The sequence below is a fragment of the Oryctolagus cuniculus genome, chromosome 8, assembly GCF_964237555.1.
Source record: "Oryctolagus cuniculus chromosome 8, mOryCun1.1, whole genome shotgun sequence".
Classification (NCBI taxonomy): domain Eukaryota; kingdom Metazoa; phylum Chordata; class Mammalia; order Lagomorpha; family Leporidae; genus Oryctolagus; species Oryctolagus cuniculus.
Window position 1 is genome coordinate 35,573,661 of NC_091439.1, and position 27,249 is coordinate 35,600,909.

General features: G+C 39.0%; 1 protein-coding gene across 7 annotated transcripts; it reads right to left on the reverse strand.

Annotated features, from left to right (window-relative positions):
• Positions 1-1,233: 1,233 nt before the first annotated feature.
• On the reverse strand, positions 1,234-27,208 carry C8H4orf33 (chromosome 8 C4orf33 homolog). Of its 7 annotated transcripts, none has more exons than XM_070047591.1 (7): positions 27,069-27,187; positions 17,686-17,875; positions 11,430-11,490; positions 6,114-6,165; positions 5,799-5,998; positions 3,365-3,515; positions 1,234-2,674 (listed from the first exon to the last, which is right to left on the reverse strand). In XM_070047591.1, exons 2-6 carry the CDS (start codon positions 17,864-17,866, stop codon positions 3,410-3,412), a joined length of 600 nt encoding a protein of 199 aa, XP_069903692.1. In that variant the 5' UTR covers positions 17,867-17,875; positions 27,069-27,187; the 3' UTR covers positions 1,234-2,674; positions 3,365-3,409. The 7 variants fall into 7 exon arrangements, with proteins under 7 accessions (XP_069903692.1, XP_002717292.2, XP_008266183.2 ...); XM_002717246.5 differs by lacking the exon at positions 27,069-27,187 and adding an exon at positions 24,019-24,126; XM_008267961.4 differs by having other exon boundaries at positions 1,234-3,515; positions 27,125-27,208.
• Positions 27,209-27,249: the final 41 nt, after the last annotated feature.

Genomic DNA, 27,249 nt, shown 5'->3' on the forward strand with positions numbered 1-27,249 from the left:
CTTTACCCTTTTATTATTTTTTATGTTCTACTTAAAACTATTGGTTGAACTCTGTAATTAATACACAATTACTCTTAGGTGTTTAATTAATGCTATAACTAGTATTCAAATAGTATTTTACACTTTGTGTTTCTGTGTGGGTGCAAACTGTTGAAATCTTTACTTAATATATGCTAAATTGATCTCCTGTATATAAAGATAATTGAAAATTAATCTTGATGTGAATGGAAGGGGAGGGGGAGTGGGAGAGGGGAGTGTTGTGGGTGGGAAGGAAGTTATGGGGGGGAGCTTTTGTAATCCATAAGCTGCAGTTTGGAAATTTATGTTAATTAAATAAAATAAAAATAAAAATAAAAATAAATTGTGGGAATTTTAAAAATATTAATTCTAATCTAATCAATATAGACATTTTGCACATTGTGGTTAAATTCAGTCCTGGTTCTTTCATGTTTTTATGTTAATATAAATGATTTTTAAATTTTAGTTTCAAATTATTTTTATAATATGTTGAAATATAATTGAAAATTTTAATATATTGGCCTTTTAAATCTATAAAGTTGTTATGTATTCCTTTGCATTTCCCATAAACACAATAATTTCAAATGTAAATAATACATTTCAAAATATTTTTATTATTTCTCATATTTGTTTTTTATTTTCCTTCACTGCATTGGCTAGAACTTCTAATATAATGCTGAACAGAAGCTGTGAGAGCAGATATTCTTGCCTTGTTTCTAACTTGAGGGAGAGCAATTCTTATTTTCCAACTAACAGGAAGAATAATGTATTAGTGCTATAGTTTGCATAGCTTGGATATCTCCCAAAGGCCCTTGTGTTAAGTGCTTGGTTCCCAATGTCTTATGTTAATAGTTAGTGGATTAATGTTAATGGCTAATGGACAAATGGTGCAGGCCTAATTCAATTGTATTGTCTGAAGGGTTCGACCTTGGGGAAGTAATTAGATTGGATTAAGCTGTTTAGGTGGGACCTCCATGATCAGATTATGGTGGCTTTATAAAGACAGATTTACAGACATGAAGAAGACCATAGACCCTATTTGTTTGCCTCCTGAGTCATCATGAGACCCTTCTTCACCACCTTCATTAGATGCCAGACCAACAGGATCACCCAATCTTGGACTGTGAACCTCCAAAAGATGAGCCAAAATACACATTCTTGCTTCATAAGAAGTTTCTCTCAAGTACTTAATACAGTGATGAAAAGATAATACAGTTAGGAATTACATTTGACTTTATTTAATGGAAACATTCAGTGCTTTAAAAGTGTCTTAAATAAATTAGGCAGTTTTTCTAATACATTAAGTCTGTAGTTTGGCAGTCTACATATATTACTCTGGAATATTGTGCAAGTTGAAACTGGGCATCTTTGTCTTTCTACTCAGCTATCCCTGGGTTATTTCCTCATTATCATAATGCAGCTGGTGTTCTATCTCAAAAATAAATTTTTTAATTATGAAAAAGAGGAGGGGCAATGGACTAAAGGTATATAGCAGCAGAGACATTCATGTTTAAAGTTTCTTTCTTGAGGCCGGCGCCGCGGCTCAGTAGGCTAATCCTGCCTTGCGGCGCCGGCACACTGAGTTCTAGTCCCGGTTGGGGCACCAGATTCTGTTCCGGTTGCCCCTCTTCCAGGCCAGCTTTCTGCTGTGGCCCGGGAGTGCAGTGGAGGATGGCCCAGGTGCTTGGGCCCTGCACCCCATGGGAGACCAGGATAAGTACCTGGCTCCTGCCATCGGATCAGCACGGTACGCCGGCCGCAGCGGCCATTGGAGGGTGAACCAACGGCAAAGGAAGACCTTTCTCTCTGTCTCTCTCTCTCACTGTCCACTCTGCCTGTCAAAAAAAAAAATTAAAAAAAAAATTTAAAAAGTTTCTTTCTTGAAGTCTTAAATCTAATATTGCACTCACATTTAGTTATATATCCCCTAAGGATAGGATACATTCTGGGAAATGCATCATTAGTCAATGTCATCATTGTGTAAATATCATACAGTGTACTTTCACACCCCTATCTGACACAGGCCAATCATTCAACATGGACTCGATGCAATCAAGAGTCGTGGTGAGCATGAGAAGTATGAGACCACTGTTGGTGGAACACAGCATAGTGCTATAGTAAATACTGTTAATAAGTAGGAAGTTTACACTAAAAGAATGATAAAAAGCATAGTAGAGTAGGTAAATAAACCAATAAAATTCTTGTTTACTATCATCAAGTATTATGTACTAAGTATGTGCTATACTTTTATTTGACAGGCAGTGTAGAAGGCTTATTTACGCCAGCGTCATCACAGACATGTAATGCATTGTACATAGCATTATGACAGCTACAATATCACAATATCACTAGACAATAGAATTTTACAGCTCCATGATAATATTATAGGACCATCAAGATACATGTAATCTATTTTTGACTGAAACTCTGTTATGTGATACAATTCTGTACATAGAGCTTATAGGACTGAACCATTTTATAGTCACTCTATCTGCAAAGGAAGTCAGAAAATGGAGATCTGAATAAATCCTCCCAAAATTTCAACTTACGTTGATAAAGAAGTAGAAAAAGTATACTGTAAGGTAGACCACAATGCACTTCTACAGCTAGTAAATCTTCATCTTCTGCAAGACTCCTAAGCTCTGAGTTAAGAATCCTGGAGAAACACATTTGGTAAAGAAGTTCACAGACTATCTACTGAAATGCTACAACACAAAAACTGAAAACTCTAGACCAGGACTATCTGATGCTTACAAAGTAAAATGAAGACATTTTAATCCTGTGTAACAGCATTAAGAAAATGACACTGATTTGCACATAAAAGCAGAGCACTGCTTGAATTCAAGACTACTTCATTCCATTTCTTTGTACAGAGTAAAAATAGTCACTACACAGGGAGACAAAGCTATTGAAATAATTCATGTATCTTAATGATGTCTAAGATGTCTAAGCATACATTGATTTCCTGGGCAGCTTCAATAGGTCGATATTTTCTACTAATTTCTAGAATGGAAAGATTTCTAGTTTTAAAATTACTATATAGACATGGAGTTCAAAAATGTACAAATAAGATGTTGCAGAGGTTTAGGGAAGTGAGGAGAAAAATAATGACTTTAGTTAACAGAATGAGAGCTACTGGGTGACAGAAATACAAGCAGAAGGTAGAACCTATTGACACCATGGTTCCTAGGCTAAGTGACTCTTAAAAATATTTGAGCCATATGGATGAAATCATTATTCTCTTGTCAATAACAGAGGGAGGATATTGTCAGTAACCTCTATGAAAATATCATGTTGAACTGTGTTCATTGTGTCTTAAAAAGACTGATTCTTTTCAGTGGTTTACCTTCAAATGTATAGAGGAAAAATGATTTCTATGATAGTTTACTCCTTATATGTCAGGTTTCTCCTTCAGCCATAGATCTGATTCTGGTTGTTTCCATTCTTCTCCAAGTAGTGTGTTAAAATTTAAAGGCTTAAAGTATTCTAGACGATGGCTAGAAGCAAAGAAAATCAAGGTAGAAATTGAAATGAATTATGCATGTACGAAATAGTTGCCTTGAAGGGCTATTTTATTTTGTCATATGTGTGATAGGACAACATTCTATTTCAAGAAATACCAAAGGTAAGATGTTTTCCATATGTACAATTTTTTTCACTCTAGCTATCAAATACTCAGCTCTGAAAACATTCACCCATATTTCAAAGCATTCTCCTTTCAATTCTGCAAATAGCTCCCTCATAGCTGAAGGGAGAAATAAAAATCAACCCTCAAAACCTAACTCATTCCACCTAGTTTAAAAGAAATCATACTGTATTCTTATTCATATTTTATATTCAAACTTTGAAATAGCTTATACTAGTCCTATAAGCAATTGCTTTAAAAGGTTCAGCTTCCATATTAGAGAACAGACTTACTTATGTTTTTTTTTTTTCTTTGAAAAGCAAGTGAGGTTACTAACAGTAACTTATCAATCCAGAAAAACATTTAACTACTAAACATCCAATAATGCACAAATGGGGAGCCTGAGCACAGGAAGATATCGGCTGATGAAGAGCCAGAGCAACATGCCATTTGGGGATAAGAGCTAGCAGTCAGTTGCAGCTTCTAGATTCCTACTGCATTCTGCTCACCTGCCAGGATGAACCAGTTTGAGTCAAATTGTGAACCTCAGAGTAGGAGGTTAAGGAAACAACAGCGAAGGATACAAGAAAAAAAAAGGAGAAGGAAGCCATGAAAGTGTCAGGACTGCGGAGAAAAATGAAGGGAAATAAGGAAAGTGTTTCAGGCATAATAAATGAACATGCTAGAAAAGATGACGTTAAAGTAGAGTGAAGAGTATGATAGGAAGCAAAGGGCAGAGAAGGAGAGAAAGGACAGTGTATATAACACATTAAAAGGGTTAAAAGGTTGGGATATCAGTCTACCATAGGGCAGTGCTCACCAGGATGCCTTTAACAGGCTCTTCTAAAAACGTGGACTCACCAGACTCACTTGGCCAGAGCAAGTACACTCAAAACCAAATAATAGAACAGGATCACAGCCTGACCCCAGAATAGCATCTGGCTTTCATCCCGAAGGGAGCAATCTTTGCAGCAATACAGGAAGCCTTCATAGTCTCCCTAGGTAACAGCTCCAGGTACAAAGAGACAAGATGCAAATTGGCAAAGTATTGGGGAACCTTGGTTCAAATGCCTGTTGCCCTATAGGAGGAAGTATCTCTTGTAATAGCTCTGTTGGCATAGCTCTCCGGGGAACATGACTGTTGAAGGGGAATCTCAAAGCCAAATTTTCTCATCATGTATTTATAGTTTATTCAAAATTACTCGTCCATGGGGATTGCATTGTGGTGCAGTGGGTTGAGCTGCTGCTTGTGCTGCTGACATACCAAATCAGAGTGCAAGTTCGAGTCCTAGCTCCTCTTTGTTCAATTCAGCTTTCTGCTGATGTGCCTGGGAAGGCAGTAACCGATGACCCAACTACTTGGACTCCTGCTACCCATTTGATAGCCTTAAGTGGAGTCATGAGCACCTGGCTTTGGCCTGGCCCAAACCTGGTTGTTGCACCCATTTGTTGCATCTCCCCCCAGTACTCCACAACATGCATATGCACATGTAAACACATGCTCGCGCGCGCACACACACACACACACAAATACTTCTAATGTCTGTCACTCTACCTTTAGAATAAGTAAACAAATAAACCTTTAAAAAAAAGGAATTGAGAAGGCAGTGGAGAAAAAAAAACCTGCAATGTTGTAAGTGAAACATTTTTGAAAATTACTGTCTAGATGTAATTTACCAATTAGAGGTCACTTGTTATCACAGCAATATTACTTAGAAACATAACTGACATTTTTATCCCATGAAGTTATTAAGAGAAAAAAAAACTAGAGATAACTGAAGGTAAGATTCTCCCACTGCAGGGGAAAGGGTTTAGTAATTCTTCACTCACCCAGGAAACTGATGCCCCTGGTCATTTATTTCTAAATACAATAATAAATGAATTTGCAACTATATTACCCTATCACCTGTTGCAACATGCAATAAACAGGACTTTTTCTCACACCTCTATAGAAAAATAAGTGTTCTACTGACAGTAGTAGGTGAGATGAGGTCAGTTCAAAGTTACTCCATCAGGTATTTACTGAGGACCATTAGGGAACACAAGACTCAGCTAAGCGCTCTCTTTGACCATAAAATGTTACTACTGCTCTACCAAGAATTAACTTCCAAACAACTCCATAGTTGGGATACATCTTCCAGTACTTCTTACTTACAAATCAGGCTTCTGTCCTTCTTGTAGTTCATGCTGAGGGACAGGGTAAAGAGCTTCATAACTTCTCTTCTCTTTTGATCCATGAATTGCATATAAATTGAATTTTGTCACACTTGGTGGGAAATAATTCCAAGGAAGATAAGCTTCGCCTTCCCATTTTGTCTCACCTCTGGACACTTTGAAGGATAAAGCAAGTTCTTGCTACAGAAACAATATATGAAACACAAAAATAAAATTAACATTTATATTTTAAACACACACACACACACACACACACACACTGTACTTGTGCATTTAAGATTTTTTAAGTACTTACTTTCCACACATTTCTTCTTCCAGAGAGTAAAAGCACCAAATGCTGCCCATGGCTATCAAAATTAAGATTCTTCATGAGTGTTTGAAAAAAAATTTATTTTCCTCATTATCTTTCATATCTAGAACATGTGTGCTTGTAACTAAATTTCCAATAACTGAAAGATGTAATACAATATGAGGTAATTATAAGGAGAGCATTGTGTTTGGCTATTTATACATGATACTCTTTTTAGACAACTACCATCCCATGCATAAGTGTCTAGACTGCTTTTTATATTCTTTAAATAAGAAATTATTTAAAATAATTCATTTGGTGAAGTAATTCAAGATATGAAAAAGGGTTGAGGGATACATTATTTGGAGTTTATTTTAAAAAGGCCAGTTTCAAAAATAAAATATCCTAAGGGAAGCAGGGACCAATTTCTAAGTCTGAATCCAACAACATTCTAAAAGTTATATCTGTAAGAAAAATATCTTGAGATGACTTAAGAAGATTGAAAATATAAAACACAGACTGTGTAAAACTACTCAACAGGCCAAACATTTTAATCTTTATCTATTTTTCACACCACTGTCCCCAACCTACCTGAGTGTTGTGTTTGCCTGTTTTCTACCCTTAGTTTGGGTATCACTATCACATTTTCAAAAAGAAATACAATATAATTTAAAAGGAACTTCTAGTAAGAGTTCATAATTAAGATTACTCAGGTCTGTAAGAATCAAAGCCTTTCATGTATTTACATGAGGCAAATTTACTGTCTCTGGAAAATACTATATTAAACATTTTTATACAATTGGTCTTTTGTGAATTTTTAGGGAAAATTTTCTTCAGTAACTATTCTAACAGAAGATAGTATTACTTTCCATTTTAAAACTCTTTTCATTATTTTTATTATGCAGCCTTGGGAATATCCCAGGATGAGTAGAAACTCCCACAAATTAAAACAATGATATTCTTCCTGTTACTTTCTTAGAACCTAATAAACTTTTATCGGAAGTGATTGCCTGAGGCAAAATCATGATTTTTTTTTAAACTTTTATTTAATAAATATAAATTTCCAAATTACAACTTTTGGATTATAGCAGCTTTTTCCCCCTATAACTACCCTCTCACCCACAAACCATCCCATCTCCTATTCCCTCACCCATCCCATTCTTCATCAAGATTCATTTTCAATTATCTTTATATACAGAAGAATAATTTAGTATCTACTAAGTAAAGATTTCAACAGTTTGCACCCACACTGAAACACAAAGTGTAAAGTACTTTTTGAGTATTAGTTATACCATTAATTCACATAGTACAATGCATTAAGGACAAAGATCCTACATGAGGAATAAATGCACAGTGACTCCTGTTGTGGATTTAACAATTGACACTCTTATTTATGACATCAGTAATCACCCGAGGCTCTTGTCATGAGCTGCCAAGGCTATGGAAGCCTCTTGAGTTCGCCAACTCTGATCTTACTTAGACAAGGCCATAGTCAAAGTGGAAGTTCTCTCCTCCCTTCAGAGAAAGGTACCTTCTTCTTTGATGGCCCGTTCTTTCCACTAGGATCTCACTCACAGAGATCTTTCATTTAAGTCTTTTTTTTTTTTTTTTTTTTTTTTTTTTTTGCCACAGTATCTTGGCTTTCCATGCCTGAAATACTCTCATGGGCTTTTTAGCCAGATCCGAATGCCTTAAGGGCTGAAAAATCATGATTCTTGATTACTACCTATCCTGAAGTATATGCAACCAAATTATTCAGAGGATTTTAACATGGAAAATTTATTAATTTCACACAGTAATCACTGTGTAATGTCTTAACAAAAGAGAATCTAATTATTCAACCAATGTTAAGTGGTCACTTTAGTAATAAACTGATTACAACCTTGTAATAAAGTTACAATTGAAGGCCAAATTTCAGAATTCTGGCAGATTGAAGTTCTTTTATTTTTTTTTAGATAAGTTACAAATATTTGTCTTAGATATCTCACTTGTAGGGTCAAAATAATTGCAAACCAGTTGAAATTATCTTAATTTTCATGAGAGTCTGTGAGAATTTATTACATTTTTCATTTTTATTAAAGATTTATTTTTCATTTATTTGCAAGGCAGAGTTAGAGAGAGAAAGAAAAAGAAAGAGAGACCTTCCATCAGCTTGTTCACTCCCCAAAATGGCTTCAATGGCTAGGGCTGAGCCAGGCCAAAGCCAGGAGCCAGGAGCTTCTCCTGGGTGTCCCACATGGGTGCAGGGGCCCAAACACTTGCCATCTTTCACTGCTTTCCCAGGCACATTAGCAGAAAGTTGCATTGGAAGTGGAGCAGCTGGGACTCAAACTGACACTCATATGGGATGCTGGCATCACAGGTGGCAGCTTAACCCTCTACGTCAGAATGCCAGCCCTCATGTTTTTCAAGAAAAGATTATGGCATGTTAGTTGAAAGCTGATGTACATAAATATTTGTAATTATTATCCTTAAAAAATAAATGCTGGGGTAGGCATTCGGTACAGTGGTTAAGACACCGCCTGGGATGTCCACATACCATATCTGAGTGCTTTGGTTCAAGTCCTGGCTCCACTCCTGATTCCAGCTTCCTTCTAATGCATACCTCTTGGGACAGCAGCAGTTGATGAGTGAAATCACTGGGTCTCTCAACCCATGTCAGAGACCCACACTGGGTTTAGGTTCCTGGCTTAAGTCTGTCCCAGTTTCGACTGTTGTGCTCATTTGGGGAGTGAACCAATGGGTGAGAGATCTGTCTCTCTCTGTTTCCTTCTGTATATACCTTTCAGATAAATTAAAATAAACAAATAAGTGCTACAGCTAGATTTTCATATTAGAGTTTGAAAAAAATTTCAAAATAATGGAAAATAAAAGGATATCTAAAGTCTCACTTAGCTCAATTGTTTGAAGCTCTCTGGCTAGACTATTAAGAAACAAGTACTGGATTGGAATCCCCTGGTATGTTTCCAACTCTACCAATTGGGGCAAGTCAGCCCGAGCATGCCCCAAATTATACATCTCTTCCCATCAAGGTGGCATGTGCCAATGCCATCTCACTATTCCAAGTGATCAATTTCAGTTCACAATTGATCATAATGAAAGGACTAAGAGTCAAAGGGAGCACATAAACAAGTCTAGTACCTGCTAACACTAACCGATAGAATAAATAAAGGGGAGAGTGATCCAACATGGGAAGTGAGATACTCAGCAGACTCATAGAATGGCGGATGTCCTAAATAGCACTCTGGCCTCAGAATCAGCCCTAAAGGCACTCGGATCTGGCTGAAAAGCCCATGAGAGTATTTCAGGCATGGAAAGCCAAGACACTCTGGCAAAAAGATCTCTGTGAGTGAGATCCCAGTGGAAAGAACAGGTCTTCAAAGAGGGAGGTGCCTTTCTCTGAAGGGAGGAGAGAACCTCCACTTTGACTATGACCGTGTCTAAACAAGATAAGAGTCGGAGAACTCAAGGGGCTTCCATAGCCTTGGAAACTCATGACTGGTGCATAGGGAGATTACTGATGCCATAAACAGGAGTGTCAATTTGTAAAGTCAACAACAGGAGTCACTGTGCACTTACTCCTCATGTAGGATCTCTGTCCTTAATGTGCTGTACACTGAGGCTTAATGCTATAACGAGTACTCAAACAGTATGTTTCACTTTGTGTTTCTATGGGGGTGCAAACGATTGAAATCTTTACTTAATGTACACTAAACTGATCTTCTGTAAAAAAAAAAAAAAAAAAGAAATTATCAATTCCCAACTTGACTCTCACTGGGATTAAACATGACAATAGGTCTGATCTGATTTCATCATCATTTAAAAAAATCATCTATTATTTTTCACTTTATGTTTCTGTGTGGGAGCAAACTGTTGAAATCCTTACTTAAGGTATACTAAGCTGATCTTCTGTATATTAAGATAATCAAAAATGAATCTTGATGTGAATGGAAGGGGAGAGGGAGTGGGAAAGGGGAGGGTTGTGGGTGGGAGGGACGGTATGGGGGGGGAAGCCATTGTAACCCATGAGTCGTACTTTGGAAATTTATATTCATTAAATAAAAGATTAAAAAAAAAAAAAGAAACAAGTACTGGATATTGATACCAAAAGGCATACTAATGGCATTTATAATGAATACGGTGGGGCAAGTGTTTATCCCAGAGGTTAATAGGATAGTTAAGACTTCATCCTACATTGAAGTACCTGGGTAAATAACTTGCCTCCAGCTCTTGACTCCAGATCACTGCTAATACAAACCCTATGAGGCAATGGTAATGACTCACGTGACTGAGTTCTGCCACCCACATGAGAGATCTGGAATGAATTCCTATCACCTCTTGGCCTTTTGGCTAAGATCAAATGTAGATCTGGAATAAATTCCTGGCTCCAAGCTTCAGTCCCAGCCAGGGTTTGATGAGGGCACTCTGGAAATGAACCAGTAGATAAGGGCTCACTCTCTCTCTCTCTCTCTCTCTCTTCATCCCTCTCAAATTAAAAAGAAAAAAAAGAGTTTATGGGAAAAAAGATTTAAAAGATAAGTCTAAAAAATGAATTATGGCAATATAAAAAACATGCTGTTTATTAAATATCAATTTAAATTTGGCTATAATTTAGATGACAGATGGGTATTAAGTTTACTTTTTCACATCTACAAGAAAAAAATGGTTTCAAACAACATAAAGAGGGTGCCCAAGGATATAGTTAATTTTGAATAAAGAGATCCAATGTTAGTATTTTTAATAAATCTGGGACAATTCACGTATGATTTAGTTTTTATTTCTGGAATTGAATGCAAAAATGATATAGAATATAATCAATAAATGAATGATGAATAAAAGAAAGAATACACAAATATGTACTTATGTCATACACAAAAATTAAAGTTTTGTCTAATGAGTTAAAAATCCCCTAAGAGAAATATTTTCATTAAATATTTCAATTCATTATATCAGTATCTCCCTTTATTTATGAAACAGTTAATATATAACAATACACAATTATAGAGTAAATAATTAGGAAAAGAATTTTGTTCTATTTTGATTTTTTACTTCACAAAAATAATTTTTATATTTATTTGGAAAATAACTACATTAATTAATTGAAAATAACATCAACATGATATTTTCAAATGCTGAGAATGCATATTCTAAACACACATTGTATTTGAAAGTAAGAAATTATATAAAAGCATATAATTCAGATTAGCAATCTCTCTAATTATCTGGAATTAATGAGCTTTTACTTTAACCATACAATTGTAACTAGAAAATAATGTGTTCAAATCATGTATTAGTGATTAAGAAAAAATACTTAATACTTACGGACAAAGTTCAACTTCTAGATACTGCTGACTTACATCATTCAAGAAAAATGCTTCCACAACTTTTGAATACAGAGATATAACATATTGAGAAATTAAATTTTGCTTCAATAATAAATAATTGGTTTATTTATTTGAAAATAACATGAACTAACTAATCATTTTAAGCTGTATTATTATTCCCAGGAGAAAAAGGGGCAAAAATAATAGACATTTCCTCAAAGAAAAAGTACATAAGAAGTAAATTATCATTGGTTTTCTCCCATGATAGACTGCTATAAATTAAACAGATCAATAAAACTTAGTACTGATTATGTTAGAAATCAATATTATCACACAGACTTTGAACCAATTATTATATTCTAGGAATTTATCCTAAAGGAAATAATCAGACAAATTGGAAAAGAAGCAAGAATAGTGCTATTCATCAAAATAGTTTTCAAAAATTGGAAATTATATGAGTATTTTGTATTATATAGGATTATCTCTTTTTTTTAATTTTTTTTTTTTGACAGGCAGAGTGGACAGTGAGAGAGAGAGACAGAGAGAAAGGTCTTCCTTTTGCCATTGGTTCACCCTCCAATGGCCACCGCGGCCGGCGCGCTGCAGCCAGCCCACCGCGCTAATCCAATGGCAGGAGCCAGGTACTTATCCTGGTCTCTCATGGGGTGCAGGGCCCAAGCACTTGGGCCATCCTCCACTGCACTCCCTGGCCACAGCAGAGAGCTGGCCTGGAAGAGGGACAACCGGGACAGAATCCGGCGCCCCGACCGGGACTAGAACCTGGTGTGCCGGCGCCACAAGGCGGAGGATTAGCCTAGTGAGCCCCGGTGCCGGCCGGATTATCTCTTATTTTATACAGAACTCTATTATAGAGGAGAGCTCTTAAATAGATTGTGGAATAAAATAAAGGCATTAAATAAATAAAGCCATCAAAGATATGGTTACATATCTGTGACATGAGAAAATATCCATGATATTTCATGAGTGGGCAGCAAAGCAGCAATGAAATGAACATGAAATTAGACTGTGCCTGTGTGACTAGATGTCTTCAAATGACACCCGAAAGTGTTAAGACTGGTTATTTGTGATGGTGGAATACAGGGAGGTGACCTTCCTTTTTTATAATTTTCTGGAATTTTCTAAGCATGTGCTATTTTTTAAAAATCGTTTAATTATTAAAGTAACACATCTTTCTTGGGAATAATTAAAACAACACAAATGCATAGTAAGTAAAAAGTCACTGTTTTCTTTTTGATCTAAAATTTATAGACTGTTCTATGCTTCTACATACTATTTTACTTGCTTAGATTGAAAAAACATTAACATGGTACCATATTTGCCTACAATTTAATTTTTTCCACTAAAGAAACTTTCTGGCATGTAAATACCATATTCCTTTTAATGAATAGATTGTATCTTTTTTATTTTATTTATTTTATTACCTATGTATATCTAGATAGATAGATAAATCTAAATATAGATATAAAAAGATACCAGTTTTATTTGGTAACATAATTCTAGATGTTTCTGTGAAGGCATTTTTTTTACATGAGATGAATATTTAAAACAGTAGATTTTTAGTAAAGCAGATTACTCTCCATAGTGTGGGTGAATATAATTCAACCATTTAAAAGAAAAAAGATTGACCTTCAGAAGGTGAGCTCTGCCAGCAGTTTTCAGATCTGAACTGAAACTCAACTCTTCCCTAGATCTCCAGTCTGCCAGCCTTCCTTTGCAGAATTTGGACTTGCCAGCCTCTATAACCATGTGAGCCAATTCCTTATCAATCTCTCAATCTCCCTTTCTCTCTCTCTCTCTGTTTGTAAACACACACACACACACACACACACACGAGCGCACACCTTCTATTTTCCGTTATTATTTTACAAACATTTTGCAGCTTCTCTTTATTAAACACTGCATCAGATTCTAGGAGTATGTTAATTACCTCACAATCAAAGCAGGCACTAAAGTGAACCGTTGTAATAAAAATCTCAAAATGGGGGAGGGGGACAGATGTGTGAATTGCAGTGCGATACAGAACACAGACATTTAGCTCAATAAAAGCAGTTTAGGGAAGGATTCCAGGCTTCATCTTTAAAGAAAGATGGAACCAGATGAGAAACGAAAATGATGGAAATGGCATTATGGGGTGAGAGAACAGCACAATCAAAGGCACACAGTTAAGAAATACTGTGCCTAATCTGATGAACCACAAGCAGTTTGGTTTTCACTCAGCAAACCTTTCAATGTAGGAAGAACGGGTGATACCACAGGAGAGAACGGGGGCCAGGCCACGAAAATTCTTGAATAGAGTTCACTAAAACCAAAACAGAGTTATCTAAAAACCAGAAAAAGGTTTTACTTTTCATGAAAGAATATGGAGCATGAGGAGTTTTTAAGTAGCTGAATTATGAGTTTAAATTTCTTTTAGACAGAAAGTTCTGGCTTCTAAATCAAGGACATATTTAAACAAAAATATACTATTTAGAAGGTTCTGCCCTAACCTAGGTATTACCTATGGCAAGGATTGAGGGGATAAACAGGAGACAGTGAATTAAAGAAACATTTAGCACGTGAAACTAATAGATCTGAGTAAATAAATCTAAATTCAGAGACAGAGAGAAAGAAGAATATCCTGCAGAGATCTCATAACCTTCAGATTGGCGATTTGGTATAGTATGAGTGCCATTGGTTGAGACTGGGTAACTAGAAAAGAAATATTCATGCCAGAAGCAGATGAGTTCAGTTTAGGATTTGTTGAGTTTGCTGTCTGTAGTATTTCCAGTAGGTAAGTTACATTGGTGTGTATAACACTAGGAAGTTAGTATATACAAGTTTCTATATCAATAACAAAAAATAAGCTTAATATTTGACAAAATCACACTGACAAAGTGTGTGCTGTGCAAATGGTATAGAGAAAGTAAATGTCAGTATTGACTAGATGATTTAGCAAAGGCTTCTTTGAAGAAATAGAATGTGAATTAGACTTTATATGCATTTGAGTCAGGGAGAATGCGAAGTGCATTGATAAGAATATGCAGGCAGTGTAAGATCATTAACCTTTCAGAAGTCTAGAGCTTTTGATTAAGGGGGCCAGTATTGTGGCACAGTGTGTTAAGCCACCATTGTTGACACCAGCATCCCAAATAAGACTTTTGGTTCAAGCCCTGGTTACTCCACTTCTGATCCAGCTTCCCTCTAATGGACTTAAAAAGGCAGTGGAAGATTGTCGCTCCCCCTCTTCGTGGAGGAACGACACAGGACCCTGCGCTGTTCTTTCGTCTGCTCGGCCCTCCCCGGGTTTGCTGCTGGTTCTTCCCGGGTTGGCTACTATCCCTTCCACCTCCGTGGAAGGGCAGTTCCCCCTGGCCACATTCCCCACTTCCGCAGGGGAGCGGCACACCGCCGGCCGGTTCTCTGGGGGGCTGCACAGGTGTTCCTTCAGCTAGATGTTCCCCATAGATGTTCCTGGTGCATGCCGTCTCTCTCCTCCTTTATAGTCCTCCTCCGCCAATCCCAACTCGGCTGAGTACGCTGCTCTCCAATCAGGAGCAAGTCCTACAGTTAATTGGTTGAACTGGAGGCAGCTGTGCGGAAGCTGTTTACTTCTCTCCCAGCGCCATATTGTGGGAGAGCAGATGCATAGAATAAGTCCTAATTCGAGCAACTTAGTCTAGTCCGGATTGCTCCCCACAGATCCCCCTTTCTTTTTATTTTTTGGCGTTGATACGCGCCTGTCTTCGGTGTCCCGCAGCACACACTCTGCTGTACTTGCTAGAGTTGCCACAGGCTCTTACAAGTCCTATCAATCAGGAAAACCGAATCCGGGTCCTCTCTTCGCCATTGTGAGGAGGTTTTTAGGCGCTGATGCGTGCCTGTGTTCGGTGCCCTGCAGCGCATGCTCTGCTCTGCCCGCAGGGGACTTACAAGACCTATCAGGCAAACCGAATCCAAGCCTTCTAATTGGCATGTTGAGGGGAGGCCTTATTTTTCTCTATTTCTCTATCTCCGGGCATTCCTACCTCTCCCATTTCACTTCTATCTTCCAGCATTCCCATTTCTCTTTTACTTCACTTCCAAACTTCTGTTTCTCTTATCCCTGCGGCTTTCCGGCACCTCGCCCCGCCGGCGGGTTCCCGGCTCTGCGCCGCTTCAGCCCGCGCGCCTCTCTGCGCGGCTTCCCGGCTTTGCGCGGTCCGCGGTCTCCACGCTTAACCCTTTCGCGTCTGAACCACGGCCTACGCCAGCGTTCCCTATCTATTCACGCCCCGTGCTCTCTCTGCACGCGGCGGCTTCCGCGAGTAACACAGCGTAGCTTGCGTCTCCGCCACTAGGATTCAATCTAAGTTCCCCGGGCTAGCCTGGCGAATTCAACCCAGCGTACGTCTCCGCCCCACGATCTGGCTTCCCGTCCTTTGCTCCCCGGGCTAATCAGACGGATCCCAATCTGGCTTACGTCTCAGCTTCTGGTTTTAACTTTTCGCCCCCTATTCCCGGGCTAACTTGAGAATCCCAAAGTGGCTTTCGTTTCCGCCTTGGCCTGCCCCCCGCGGCTTCAATTTCCCTAACATTTTTCTCTACCCGGTATGTTTCCCCAAACTTTCCTCCAACGATATTCCTCCCTCATTTCTCCTGGCCTCTCCCCACAGTCCGCGTCCGAGTCTGTTTGTTCTAGCTTTCACTTTCGCTTTCGACCTTAAAGATTTCTCCCAGCTTCCCCCCGTAGTCCGTATCCGAGTCTATGCCTAGGCTTTCAACAGCTTCTTCCGGCACCCTTTTCGTCCGGCTTTTCCCTAGGCTGTTTGCTAGTTTCTCTCTCCGATATTTTCCCTAGTTCTTCCCGTTTCTTCCCTCCTAAGTTTCATATCCGTCCTAGGTTTCCTAATCCGAGCTAGGTTTCCTATCCGTCCTGTGTTTTCTATCCGAGTCAGGTTTCCTATCCGAGTCACGGCACCATTATGTCGCTCCCCCTCTTCGTGGAGGAACGACACTAAGCCCTGCCTAGGCTTCATATCCGAGTCACGGCACCATTATGTCGCTCCCCCTCTTCGTGGAGGAACGACACAGGACCCTGCGCTGTTCTTTCGTCTGCTCGGCCCTCCCCGGGTTTGCTGCTGGTTCTTCCCGGGTTGGCTACTATCCCTTCCACCTCCGTGGAAGGGCAGTTCCCCCTGGCCACATTCCCCACTTCCGCAGGGGAGCGGCACACCGCCGGCCGGTTCTCTGGGGGGCTGCACAGGTGTTCCTTCAGCTAGATGTTCCCCATAGATGTTCCTGGTGCATGCCGTCTCTCTCCTCCTTTATAGTCCTCCTCCGCCAATCCCAACTCGGCTGAGTACGCTGCTCTCCAATCAGGAGCAAGTCCTACAGTTAATTGGTTGAACTGGAGGCAGCTGTGCGGAAGCTGTTTACTTCTCTCCCAGCGCCATATTGTGGGAGAGCAGATGCATAGAATAAGTCCTAATTCGAGCAACTTAGTCTAGTCCGGATTGCTCCCCACAGAAGATGGCTGTTGCGGACATTTAGGGATTGAACCTACAAACGGAAGATTTCTCTTTCTTAGTCTCTCCTTCTGTCACCCTGTTACTCTGCCTTTCAAATAAACAAATCTTAAACAAAAAGTTTGTGGTTGAATATAGTGGCCCAATTCATGATTATATGGAAAGCTTATAGCAAAGGTTTGAACTCTATCCTGGTTTGTGATCTGGGAATGGCCTCACGAAAAGTCAGAACGATGAATCTGGCAGCTTAATTAGGATGCAGTAAAAGAGTATCAACTTCATAGTATGTCTTTTAGTTTTATGGTATTATCTAATTTGATATGTGAGATTATTTGAGAAAATAATGTAAAAATTGCATTTCATATTAAAGTTGATGGTGATTTTACAATAAGTAAAATACCCCAAAGCTTCTATAAATATGGTTTAAATGTTTAAAGTGACAATTTGAAGCTACTTAAAGACAAAACAGAAATGCTGAACTCTTAGAATAAGAAATAGAAGTTAAGGAAGTTGGAAATATGGCAGTAATAAAAAATCTGGATTTGTAATTGCCATTTTCACTGTTCTAGTTATATAGTTGAGGTCACATAGGTAAAGGAGAAAAAATCAAGATGAGAGATTGGTTGGAATATCAGAAACTGCACACACTAGTTATGTGGAGGCACTTCCTAACAGCAAGATAAAATAATAGTTCTATGAGAGATTATTATAAGACTTATGTTTTCAATAAAATACAGTTCTTCCACTTACCTTCATAATTCCACAGTTCATTGAAAGCCTTCCCCGGTTCTCCTAGAGGGGCTGGAGGATCATTGAAAAATGGAGCACTAACTTTCATCATTACTCCTCCCTCGCCTGGATTCAGTCTGACAAAAACTGGCTCGTGCCTCACTGGAAAACCATCCCACATGTGTTCAATTTTAAAATCCATCTGAAGACTCTAAAGGAAAAAAAAAATGTTAAAACCAACTTTTAAACAATAGACAAATGCTTCCTTTAGTTAGACATAAAATTTTCAAAGCTGAATAGCAGACAAGACAGCAGCAAAGTGGCAAGAACCTGGTCCTGGGAGTCAAATGGCCACCTATGTTGTTGCAAATCATGGACTTAGGGTTCTGTTCTAAAATAGGTAGCGAACCCTCTAAGATTAAAAATTTCAGGTTCAGATCCAGCTGTATTTCTCTCATAAAGAGTACATGAAGGCCGGTGCCGCGGCTCAATAGGCTAATCCTCCACCTAGGGGCGCCAGCACACCAGGTTCTAGTCCCGGTTGGGGCGCTGGATTCTGTCCCGGTTGCCCCTCTTCCAGGCCAGCTCTCTGCTGTGGCCCGGGAAGGCAGTGGAGGATGGCCCAAGTGCTTGGGCCCTGCACCCCATGGGAGACCAGGAGAAGCACCTGCCTCCTGCCTTCGGATTGGCGCGGTTCGCCAGCTGCAGCGCGCCAGCCATGGCGGCCATTGGAGGGTGAACCAATGGCAAAAGGAAGACCTTTCTCTCTGTCTCTCTCTCACTGTCCACTCTGTCAAAAAAAAAAAAAAAAAAAAGAATTAAAAAAAAAAGAGTACATGAAATCACTTTTAAAAACTAGAATTAAGGCCACTGTAGGAATTGTTCACAGGCTTAAGTTCAACTACAAGACCATGAGTTTATGCATCATTCTTTTGTCTTTACTTGCAGGTGTCTGAACCACATTCTCTGGGAATCAAGGTGTTTATAATAAAATTTAACTTGATTCTTGAAAAAAACTTCATAAATTAGTAGATGCAGTGCTTCTAACACCTATTGTTTTTTGCCGAAAATCTTTTCTGGGGAACAGACTTTAACTATCTAAAGGTTAGTGAAGTTCAATTTTGCATTCTTTTGTTCCTTTGCATACCTTCTTTCTCTTTTCAATTTTCTACATTTTGACTGCTAAATCCGTACTCCTTTGGTTAATAACTTCTCTATATTGAAAAATGGGAGTTGAATCTGCTATCATTTAACCTTTGAATGAAACAAGTACCTGTTTTTTAATTAAGTTTTCAATGGAAAGATGGTATTGTATTAATAAATATTTGGCTCAACTCATGGATTGGGTATTTTATAAACAATGTCTGATTTCACTACAAACTTAAAAAGAAACTATTATTACTCTGCTTATAAATGAAGAAACAGACTTGTCCAAGGTCACATAACCAGCATACTAGAAAATAAATCCATGTTAGCCATTTTTCCTTGAGGAAGACATTTCAAGAATCTTCAAGGAGATGAAACTTCATTTTGAGAATGGTGGATTCCTCCAATTATACCTTATCTAGAACACAATATTTGTTTAGGATTCACTTATTTATGGATTTATTTGAAAGGCATAGTGACAGAGCGGAAGGGAGAGACAGAGAGTTGCTGTGGGGATTTGGGGAACAGATTCACAGATGGGAGCTCTCCAGCGCTGCAGCTGTGAAGCCACCACTTGGGAAACCAGCATCCAATACTGGAGTGCCTGGCTTTGAGCCTTGCCTCCACTTCCTATGCAGCTTCCTATTAATGTACACCTTGCGAGCCAGCAGGTGATGGCTCAAGTAGTTGGGTCTCTTCCACCCACTCCTGAAATCTGTATAGAATTCTTGGTTCACGGCTTCAGTCTGGCTCAGTTCCAGCTGTTATGGGCACTGGAGGAGTGAACGAGCAGATGAATCTCTTTCTTTCCTGTTAATCTGCATTTTAACTTATTAAAAAATAAATAAAACTTTTTTAAAAGAAAGAAAAACTGTCTTAAAAAGTATCCAGTGGGGGCTGGTATTGTGGCAAAGCAGGTAAAGCCACTACCTGGTCACCAGTTCCTGTCCTGGCTGCTCCACTTCTGATCTCACTCCCTGCCAATGGCCTGGGAAAAGCAGCAGAAGATGGCCCAAGTGTTTGGGCCCCTGCTACCCATGTGGGAGACCTGGAAGAAGCTCCTAGCTGCAGCCTGGTCCAGCCATGGCCATTGCAGCCAACTGGGGAATGAACCAGCAGATGGAAGATTTCTCTTTCTATATCTCTTTCTCTGTAATTCTGACTTTCAAATAAATAAATAAATGTTTTTTGTAAGTATCCAGTGATATTCTCCTAAAAGTGGTCTGCCATTTCCATGTGTATATGGCAGGTCTCAGAGTCAGAAGGAGGTACAACATAGGTTTCAAATCACTTCAAAATGTAATCTTATTTGGAAGGTAGAAGGAAAGATAAAAGTAGAGCCACTCCTATTAAGAATGAGTAGTTGGTTGTATACTCTAGGCCTTTCTGTTGATTTTTTTTTTTCTGCCTTTCCCCCCAGGGTTTCTTTGAGTATTATTTGAAAATCACACCCAAAAGATATGGGGATGACTGGATCTCCACAAGTAGGGAGTAGTACTATGGCGCATATATCTAAGGGCAGAATATAACTTTGGTTTTAATTGTATAAAATGATTTTAGTTTCTTACTGGAATAACAAATTTGGGATCTTTTTAAAAGATTTTATTTAATTATTTGAGAGGCAGAGTTAGAGAGGGAGAGACAGAGAGAAAGGTCTTCTATCCACTGGTTAACTCCCTAAATGGCTGCAAAGGCTAGAGCTGGGCTGATCTGAAGCCAGGAGCCAGGAGCTTCCTCCGGGGTCTCCCACGTGGGTGCAGGGCCCAAGCACTTGGGCCATCTTCCACTGCTTTCCTAGGCCACAAGCAGAGAGCTGCATAAGAAGAAGAGCAGCTAAACATCAACCAGTGCACACACGGGATGCTGGCGCCACAGGCGGAGGCTTAGACTACTATGCCATAGCTCTGGCCCCTGGTTGGTTTTTGTTTTTGTTTTTTTAAAAAACTTTATATTGCTTAAAGATCAGTCATGTCAATACTTAAGTATGCATAAAACCTTTTAAAATATTAATCAAAAAAGTATAGTCCTGCCCACTAGTTAACCATCAAGCCTAAAGAAAACATGCACTCAGACATCTTTCCTCAGCTCTTTCAGTTGCTTCCTGCCACTTAACCCCACTGCCTTTCAATTTCTTTGTTTGCATGTGTACTTCTTAAGTGGTGAGAATTTAATTGTCAATGCCCTTCACCTCCTGAGCTAGTGCTCCCCCTCCCTGTCACTATTTCCTGTACACTACACCTTGATTTAGAGCACTTACATCATAGAAGAAAATTATTCACTGTCTCCTCAACCCCCAGTTAGAATGCCTGGAAGGATAGGATAGGAAGGATAGGAGCTCACTATTTATTTGTTCAGCAAATCAAATGTTCTAGTTTTTCCATGTAAAATTTTATTATAAATTTTGGTAGAGCAGAAACCAACTGTGTTAATGACATCGTTATCCATTTTAACACTATAAAGCAATACAATGGCTAATAGCAAAATTGATACAACATACCCAGAAATGTTCTTTCAATTTATTCAGGTATCATACAAAGTGCTGGGGAAATAATATGTAAAATGGCTATGAACAGTTGGGATGAGTCTCATGTTCCTAATCAATCAGGACCACTTTGATTATCAACTGCTTCTTTTTGCAATCCAATTTAATACAGTGGAATCCCTTTATCAATCTATGTTTTAAATAAATCAGATTTAAACACAAAATCATATGAAAAGCAAGAAAAAATCATTTTTAAAAAGATCTTACAGTAGAGAAAACATTGCAAAATATAACCCAAACATTAACCTCATAAAAATAACAAAATTAAAAGCAGAAGCCTCACTTTACCTCTCCCCATCCCATACCACCAAATAAGCCACCATTAATAAAATCAAAAGAAAATCAAGGAAAAAGTATGTGTAATTCATATTTCAGAAAAGTAGCTAATTTTTAAAAAACAGCTCCTAGAAATCAAAAAAGAAAACATCTAAACTGCAATGAAAAAAGTGGTCGAAAGATAAGTACAGCCAGTTCACAGAAAGAGAATACAAACGGTTCCACCTCACTTACAATAACAAAAATGCAAACTAAAGGCAGGCATTTGCCTTAAGAGTTAAGATACTGCTTGGAACATTCACACCCCTTATTGGGTTGGAGTAACATTTGGCTTTCAAGTCCAGCTTCTTGCTAATATGCACTCTGGGAGGCAGAGGGTGATGGTTCAAGCATTTGGGTCTTACAACCCATAGGAGACTCAGATTGAGTTCCAGTCTCCTGACTTTGGTCTGGTGCAGACCAAATAAAGAAAAGAAATGCCAACTAAACAATAAATGACTATTTTTCACTTAGATTGTAGAGTATCAGAAACTTGATAACATGTTGTACTAATGAGGTTGGAAAAAATCATATATTACTATTGTGTCAATATAATTGCTACAGCCTCTTTGCAGAGCAATATTTCAATATCTATCAAAATAAAATGCAAGTATTCCTTGACTCATTAATTTTAGTTCAAGGAATTATACCTGCTCATACTCAGAACGACATAAGTATAATGATGCTTGTGGTGGCAAGGTTTAGAACTACATAACATAGAGCAACTTAAATGCCCTTCAGTACAGGAATACTAAAGAAATTAGGTTATTTCGCACCATGAAATACTGCATAGCTATTAAAGAATGAGGCAGGGACTGGCATTGTCACATATCACTGCTTCCTGCAGTGCCGGCATCCTATATGGGCATGGGTTCATGTCCCAGCTGACCCACTTCCAATCCATTTACCTGCTAGAGGCCCGGGAAAAGCAGCAGAAGATGGGAACCAAATGTTTGGACCCTGCCATCCACATGGGAGACCTGGAAGAAGCTCCTGGCTTTGACATTGTGGCCAGCTGTGGAATAAAGCAGTGGGTGGAATATCTCTGCCTCTCCTTCTCTCTCCCTCTCTCTCTAATTCTTTCAAACAAATAAATAAATCTTAAAAAAATTAAAACTAATGAGGCAGCTCTATATATTATGAAGTAAAAAACTGAGGTACAAGAAGTAGCCATTTATTAAGAAGGAAACTTATTTGCATATATGCTTGTGATGCCTCTATCAAGGGAGCAGTGGAAGACATCAGCAGTAGCAATAATTGCTCCTCTGGAGGGAATTACCAGTCTGAGATCTGGGAGGGTGGAAGGAAGGCTTGTTTTTAATTCTATCACTTTTTAAAAATGTATTTAAACTTTATATTATGATAGATATTCATTACTATTAAAAATAAATGATTAATTTGAAAATATTCTTTAAAGCCCAATTTAAGGCTGGAGCTCTTACAGACTATGGTGAACTCTCTCTTCAATCTTTTAAAGTACACATACATGCTGACCATTTCCAAAAAAGCAGAATGAGCATTATCATGTTGATCACCATCCTATAATGCAATCTTAAGGTTGGCTAGTTTTGTTGTGTTGTGTTTTGTTTTTTAAGATTTACTTTTATTTTCTTGAATGGCAGAAAGGGAGAAGGAAACAGAGAGGGGGGATCATCCATCCTTTGGGTTATTCTTCAAATGTCTGAACAAAGCCAGGAGTGAAGAACTCCACTTGGGTCTCCCCAGTGGGCGGCAGGGGCCCAGGCACTTGAGACATCTGCTGCTTTCCCAGGAACATTAGCAGGGAGCTCTCTCTATCAGAAGCCAAGCTTCCAGGATTTGAACTTCATTCCAATACGGAACGCCAGCATAGCAAGTGATGGTATACACTGTCCCCGTTTAGTCTTTTTACAGAAAGTATTTATTATTAGTCTGTTTTTTTTTAACACCTATATTTTTCAAATTACTCTTTATCAAAAATTTTTTTCAAGTATTTTCATGAGGAGAAAGGAGCCTAACCTGGAAGCAAAGTCTAATGTAAGAAAAAAAAAAATCCCTAAAGTTCAAAAGGAAGTTATAGAAAGGTGTTTCCTCAACAAAACAACTGACCAGGAGTTCTAAATTCTTCTTATGGGAAAAAGTTTAGTTTTTCTACAACAATTCTTTCTTTCCAGTTTGCCCCCCTCCCCCGCGTCCCGCTCCTTTAAAGAGAAATGAGGAAGTCAGGGTGCGAACGGGAGTAAGCCTTGCCAGCAGGAGGCGGCTGACGAGTAAAACTCTGCAATACTTTTTCAGGGAAAAAGCCTAACAAGCAGACTGGGCACGGCGCAAGCAGTGCCAGAGCAAAGGGGGCATAAGGAGAAAACACAGACCAGGAAGCTCTTTCAGTCCCGTCACCGGCTCCCTCCTTTCCACCGAGCTCCCAGAACACTGGCGAGGGCTCCGCCCAGCTGCCCACGTGGGCGTGGGCGTGCGCGTGCTCCGGGAGGGATTTGGAGAGCTTACACAGAGACGTCTGGTTTTCCTGGGGAAAAAATGTTGAAGGGTCACAGACCAACACCTGAAGACTTTTAATCATTCCGCTAAGTTTTGAGCGGTTTGCTGGAAGAAGGAAAATAACTCAGAAATACAAATACTGTGAAACAATTTGGAAAAAAAAAACCTGTAAATCATTAAGATCACAATAGAGCATATACAGTAATAATTTATTTAGTGAATTAATTGCTAACTGGCTGTATAAGCAAAAACTATCAATTGTATTACACTAACTTCAAATAATGCTACTGGGAGGCATATACATGACTGGCAGTGATTTTTTTTTTAAAGCTCTATTTATTTATTTGAAAGTCAGAGTTACATAGAGAGTGAAGGAGATGCAGAGAGAGAGAGAGAGAGAGAGAGAGAGAGAGAGAGAGAGAGAAAGGTCTTCTATCTGCTGGTTCACTTTCCAATTGGCCACAACAGCCAGAGCTGCACTGATCCAAAGCCAGGAGCCAGGAGCTTCCTTAAGGTCGCCCACGGGGATTAAGGGGCCCAAGGACTTGGGCCATCTTCTACTGCTTTCCCAGGCCATAGCAGAGAGCTGGATCAGAAGAGGAGCAGCCCAGACTCAAACTGGCGCCCATATGGGATGCCACCACTACAGGCAGTGGCTTTACCCTCTACGCCACAGTGCCAGCCCCTGGCAATGATTTTTGACATGGAACCATACTGCCTGCGTTCAAATCCCAACTGAGACAATTTCCCGACTATGTAATCAGTTTTGACCTTTGCTTAAACTTTCAGATTTATAATGCTCATGATATTCTGCACATAGTACTGGGTTCTCAATGTCAATTGGTTGAATAGCTCAGTTTTAGATTTGTCTCTAACTTTCATCAAGGGTTTTCTTTATTGCAGAAAACTAGCAAAAACAAAAAAAAAGCCATGAGTTAGTGGATTGAGAATGGTTAAAAATTAAGTACTTATTAAGTACTTTTCTTTCTCACTTCTTTCACTCAACTTATATTGATATTTTCCACTCGCATTCACTGAATTCTTTAATTCTTTCATCGGATGTGTGCTGAATCCTTATTGTGTTCCAGGCAGTATAATGGAGTGTGGAGACAAACTACAAACAACATGAGAGAGACTGCAGGAAGAATCATGGAGTAGCACTCAGGTGGTGCTACTGTGAGGGAAGTTGAGAAGGCAGTGGAAGATTTTAAAAGGAGAAACACTAGAGGAGATACTTTAAGGATAAGTAGAATCATCACAATTTTATTTCCTAATGATGACAATTATTTTGAAAGTACTCTGTGAAAAGTCAACCAGTAAAGTCATGTAAAAACACACAACACACACACACACACACACACACAAAAGATTGTGGATTTATTGACCCTGACCATTACCATAAAAGCCAAATAACTCAAGTGCAACCTAAAAATGCCCACTTCAGATATTTATGCATCATTTATATCCAGAATGTAGTCCTTGCTTTCTTCCACACCAATATTAGCTTATCAACTTTGAGTACAAACATAAAGTTAGAACAATTTGTTTGATGCCATGTTAAACCACAATATGACCACATAAAAGGTGCAAACGTAGGGGAAGTACAAGCAGGTCTTTGGAGTGCCCATAATAAGTTCTGGAAGAAAGTCATACACCGAATTTCAAAAAAGAAGTTGGCGTTTGCACAATTTTCCTTCCAACAAATTTTTGTGCTAACTTCATGGTCACTAAAAACAAGAACAATATCTCCAGCAAGTCAAAACTAAATCAAATCTCTTTATATTTACTTACTACATATCTGTATTTTACCTCTAGTTTTGAAAGGAAGGGAACATCTCATTCTATTAATAGTGAATATGCTCTAAGGTCCATAATAGGCCTTCAAATAACCAGCTGAAAACACTGACACATTTTTAAATGTGTGTCATTATTCTGCTTAGAGAACATTATGAGTTTAGGACAATAAAATTTCTTAAACTGTTAAAGAGAAAGCCAAAGCTATATTCAGGTGTATTTATGACAAGTCTGCTTGGCAAAACTTTTCTTCAATCCATAACAATACAATCTATTTAAAAACAAGAAAACTAGTGATTTGCTTCAAATTAACATTTTTATTGCTAGTATTGAGATTTCCTCCAATGTTAACTGACTTTTAAAAAGTGAAATTTTGGGCCCACTGTAGTACCTGGTGGCACAGGCATCACACAGGGAATCTGGTTCCTGTCCCTGCTGCTCTGCTTTGGGTACAGCTCTCTGCTATGGCCTGGGAAGCAGTAGAAGATGGCCCAAGTCCTTGGGCCCCTGCACCCAAGTGGGAGACTTGCCCAGCTGCAGCTATTGTGGCCATCTGGGGAGTGAACCAGCTGATGGAAGATTCTCTCTCTCTCTCTTCCTCTCCCTCTCCTCCCCCCTGTCATTTCTCCCTCTCAGAAACTCTTTTAAATAAATAAATCTTTTTCTTTAAAAAAAAAAGTGAGATTTAAACTCAGACAAAACCAATGTTTTAAAAAAGGAAATTGTAATCTCTTCAGGAATGTAAATTTCACCTACTTCTCTCCTGCAAAAAGTGTAATTTTTCTCTATTCGAGGAACCAATGTGAAGAAAAAACTGCGGAATTGGCAGATCTTTGGAGGACTTCCAACCACATCCCTTCCTACCACACAGCTAAATATTTAAACAGTAGCTTCCTCCTTTCGTTAGAGAGCTCCGAGGGCCAAGCCAGTACTTAGTTTCTGGAGATAAACATATCCATATACAGAAATTCTCCACAGACGCCGCTTGGCGAGGGACTCTGAGGACCGCAGCCTCGGTTCCGCCCCCAGCCGCGGGAACCTACGACTTTTCCACCCCGAGAGACCCCTGTCAAGAATGTGCACAGCATATTAATAACCCAAAGATACTGAAACCATTTAATGCTCTACTCACGTTACAATTTTTAGTTTTCTACAAAAGAAAGAGAAAACAAACACTGGGCCCACCACCTGTTAGACACTTGCCCGCCGCTGCCCGCGGCGCCAAGTCGGTGGCTCAGCCTGCTGTCATCCAATTTCTCAAGGTTCCGCCCATCGCTCGACAGCTAGCCAATAGCCTGCTAGATTTCTCAGGA

What these genes read in the sequence shown, in the direction of transcription:
- C8H4orf33 (XM_008267961.4), bottom strand. Translation starts at nt 17,866, where the DNA reads ATGGATTTTAAAATTGAACACATGTGGGATGGTTTTCCAGTGAGGCAC. An exon ending in TGAACTGTGGAATTATGAAG is followed by an intron (nt 11,491 to 17,685) that starts GTAAGTGGAAGA and finishes TGTATTCAAAAG; the next exon opens with TTGTGGAAGCATTTTTCTTG. An exon ending in GAAGAAGAAATGTGTGGAAA is followed by an intron (nt 5,999 to 6,113) that starts GTAAGTACTTAA and finishes TTGTTTCTGTAG; the next exon opens with CAAGAACTTGCTTTATCCTT.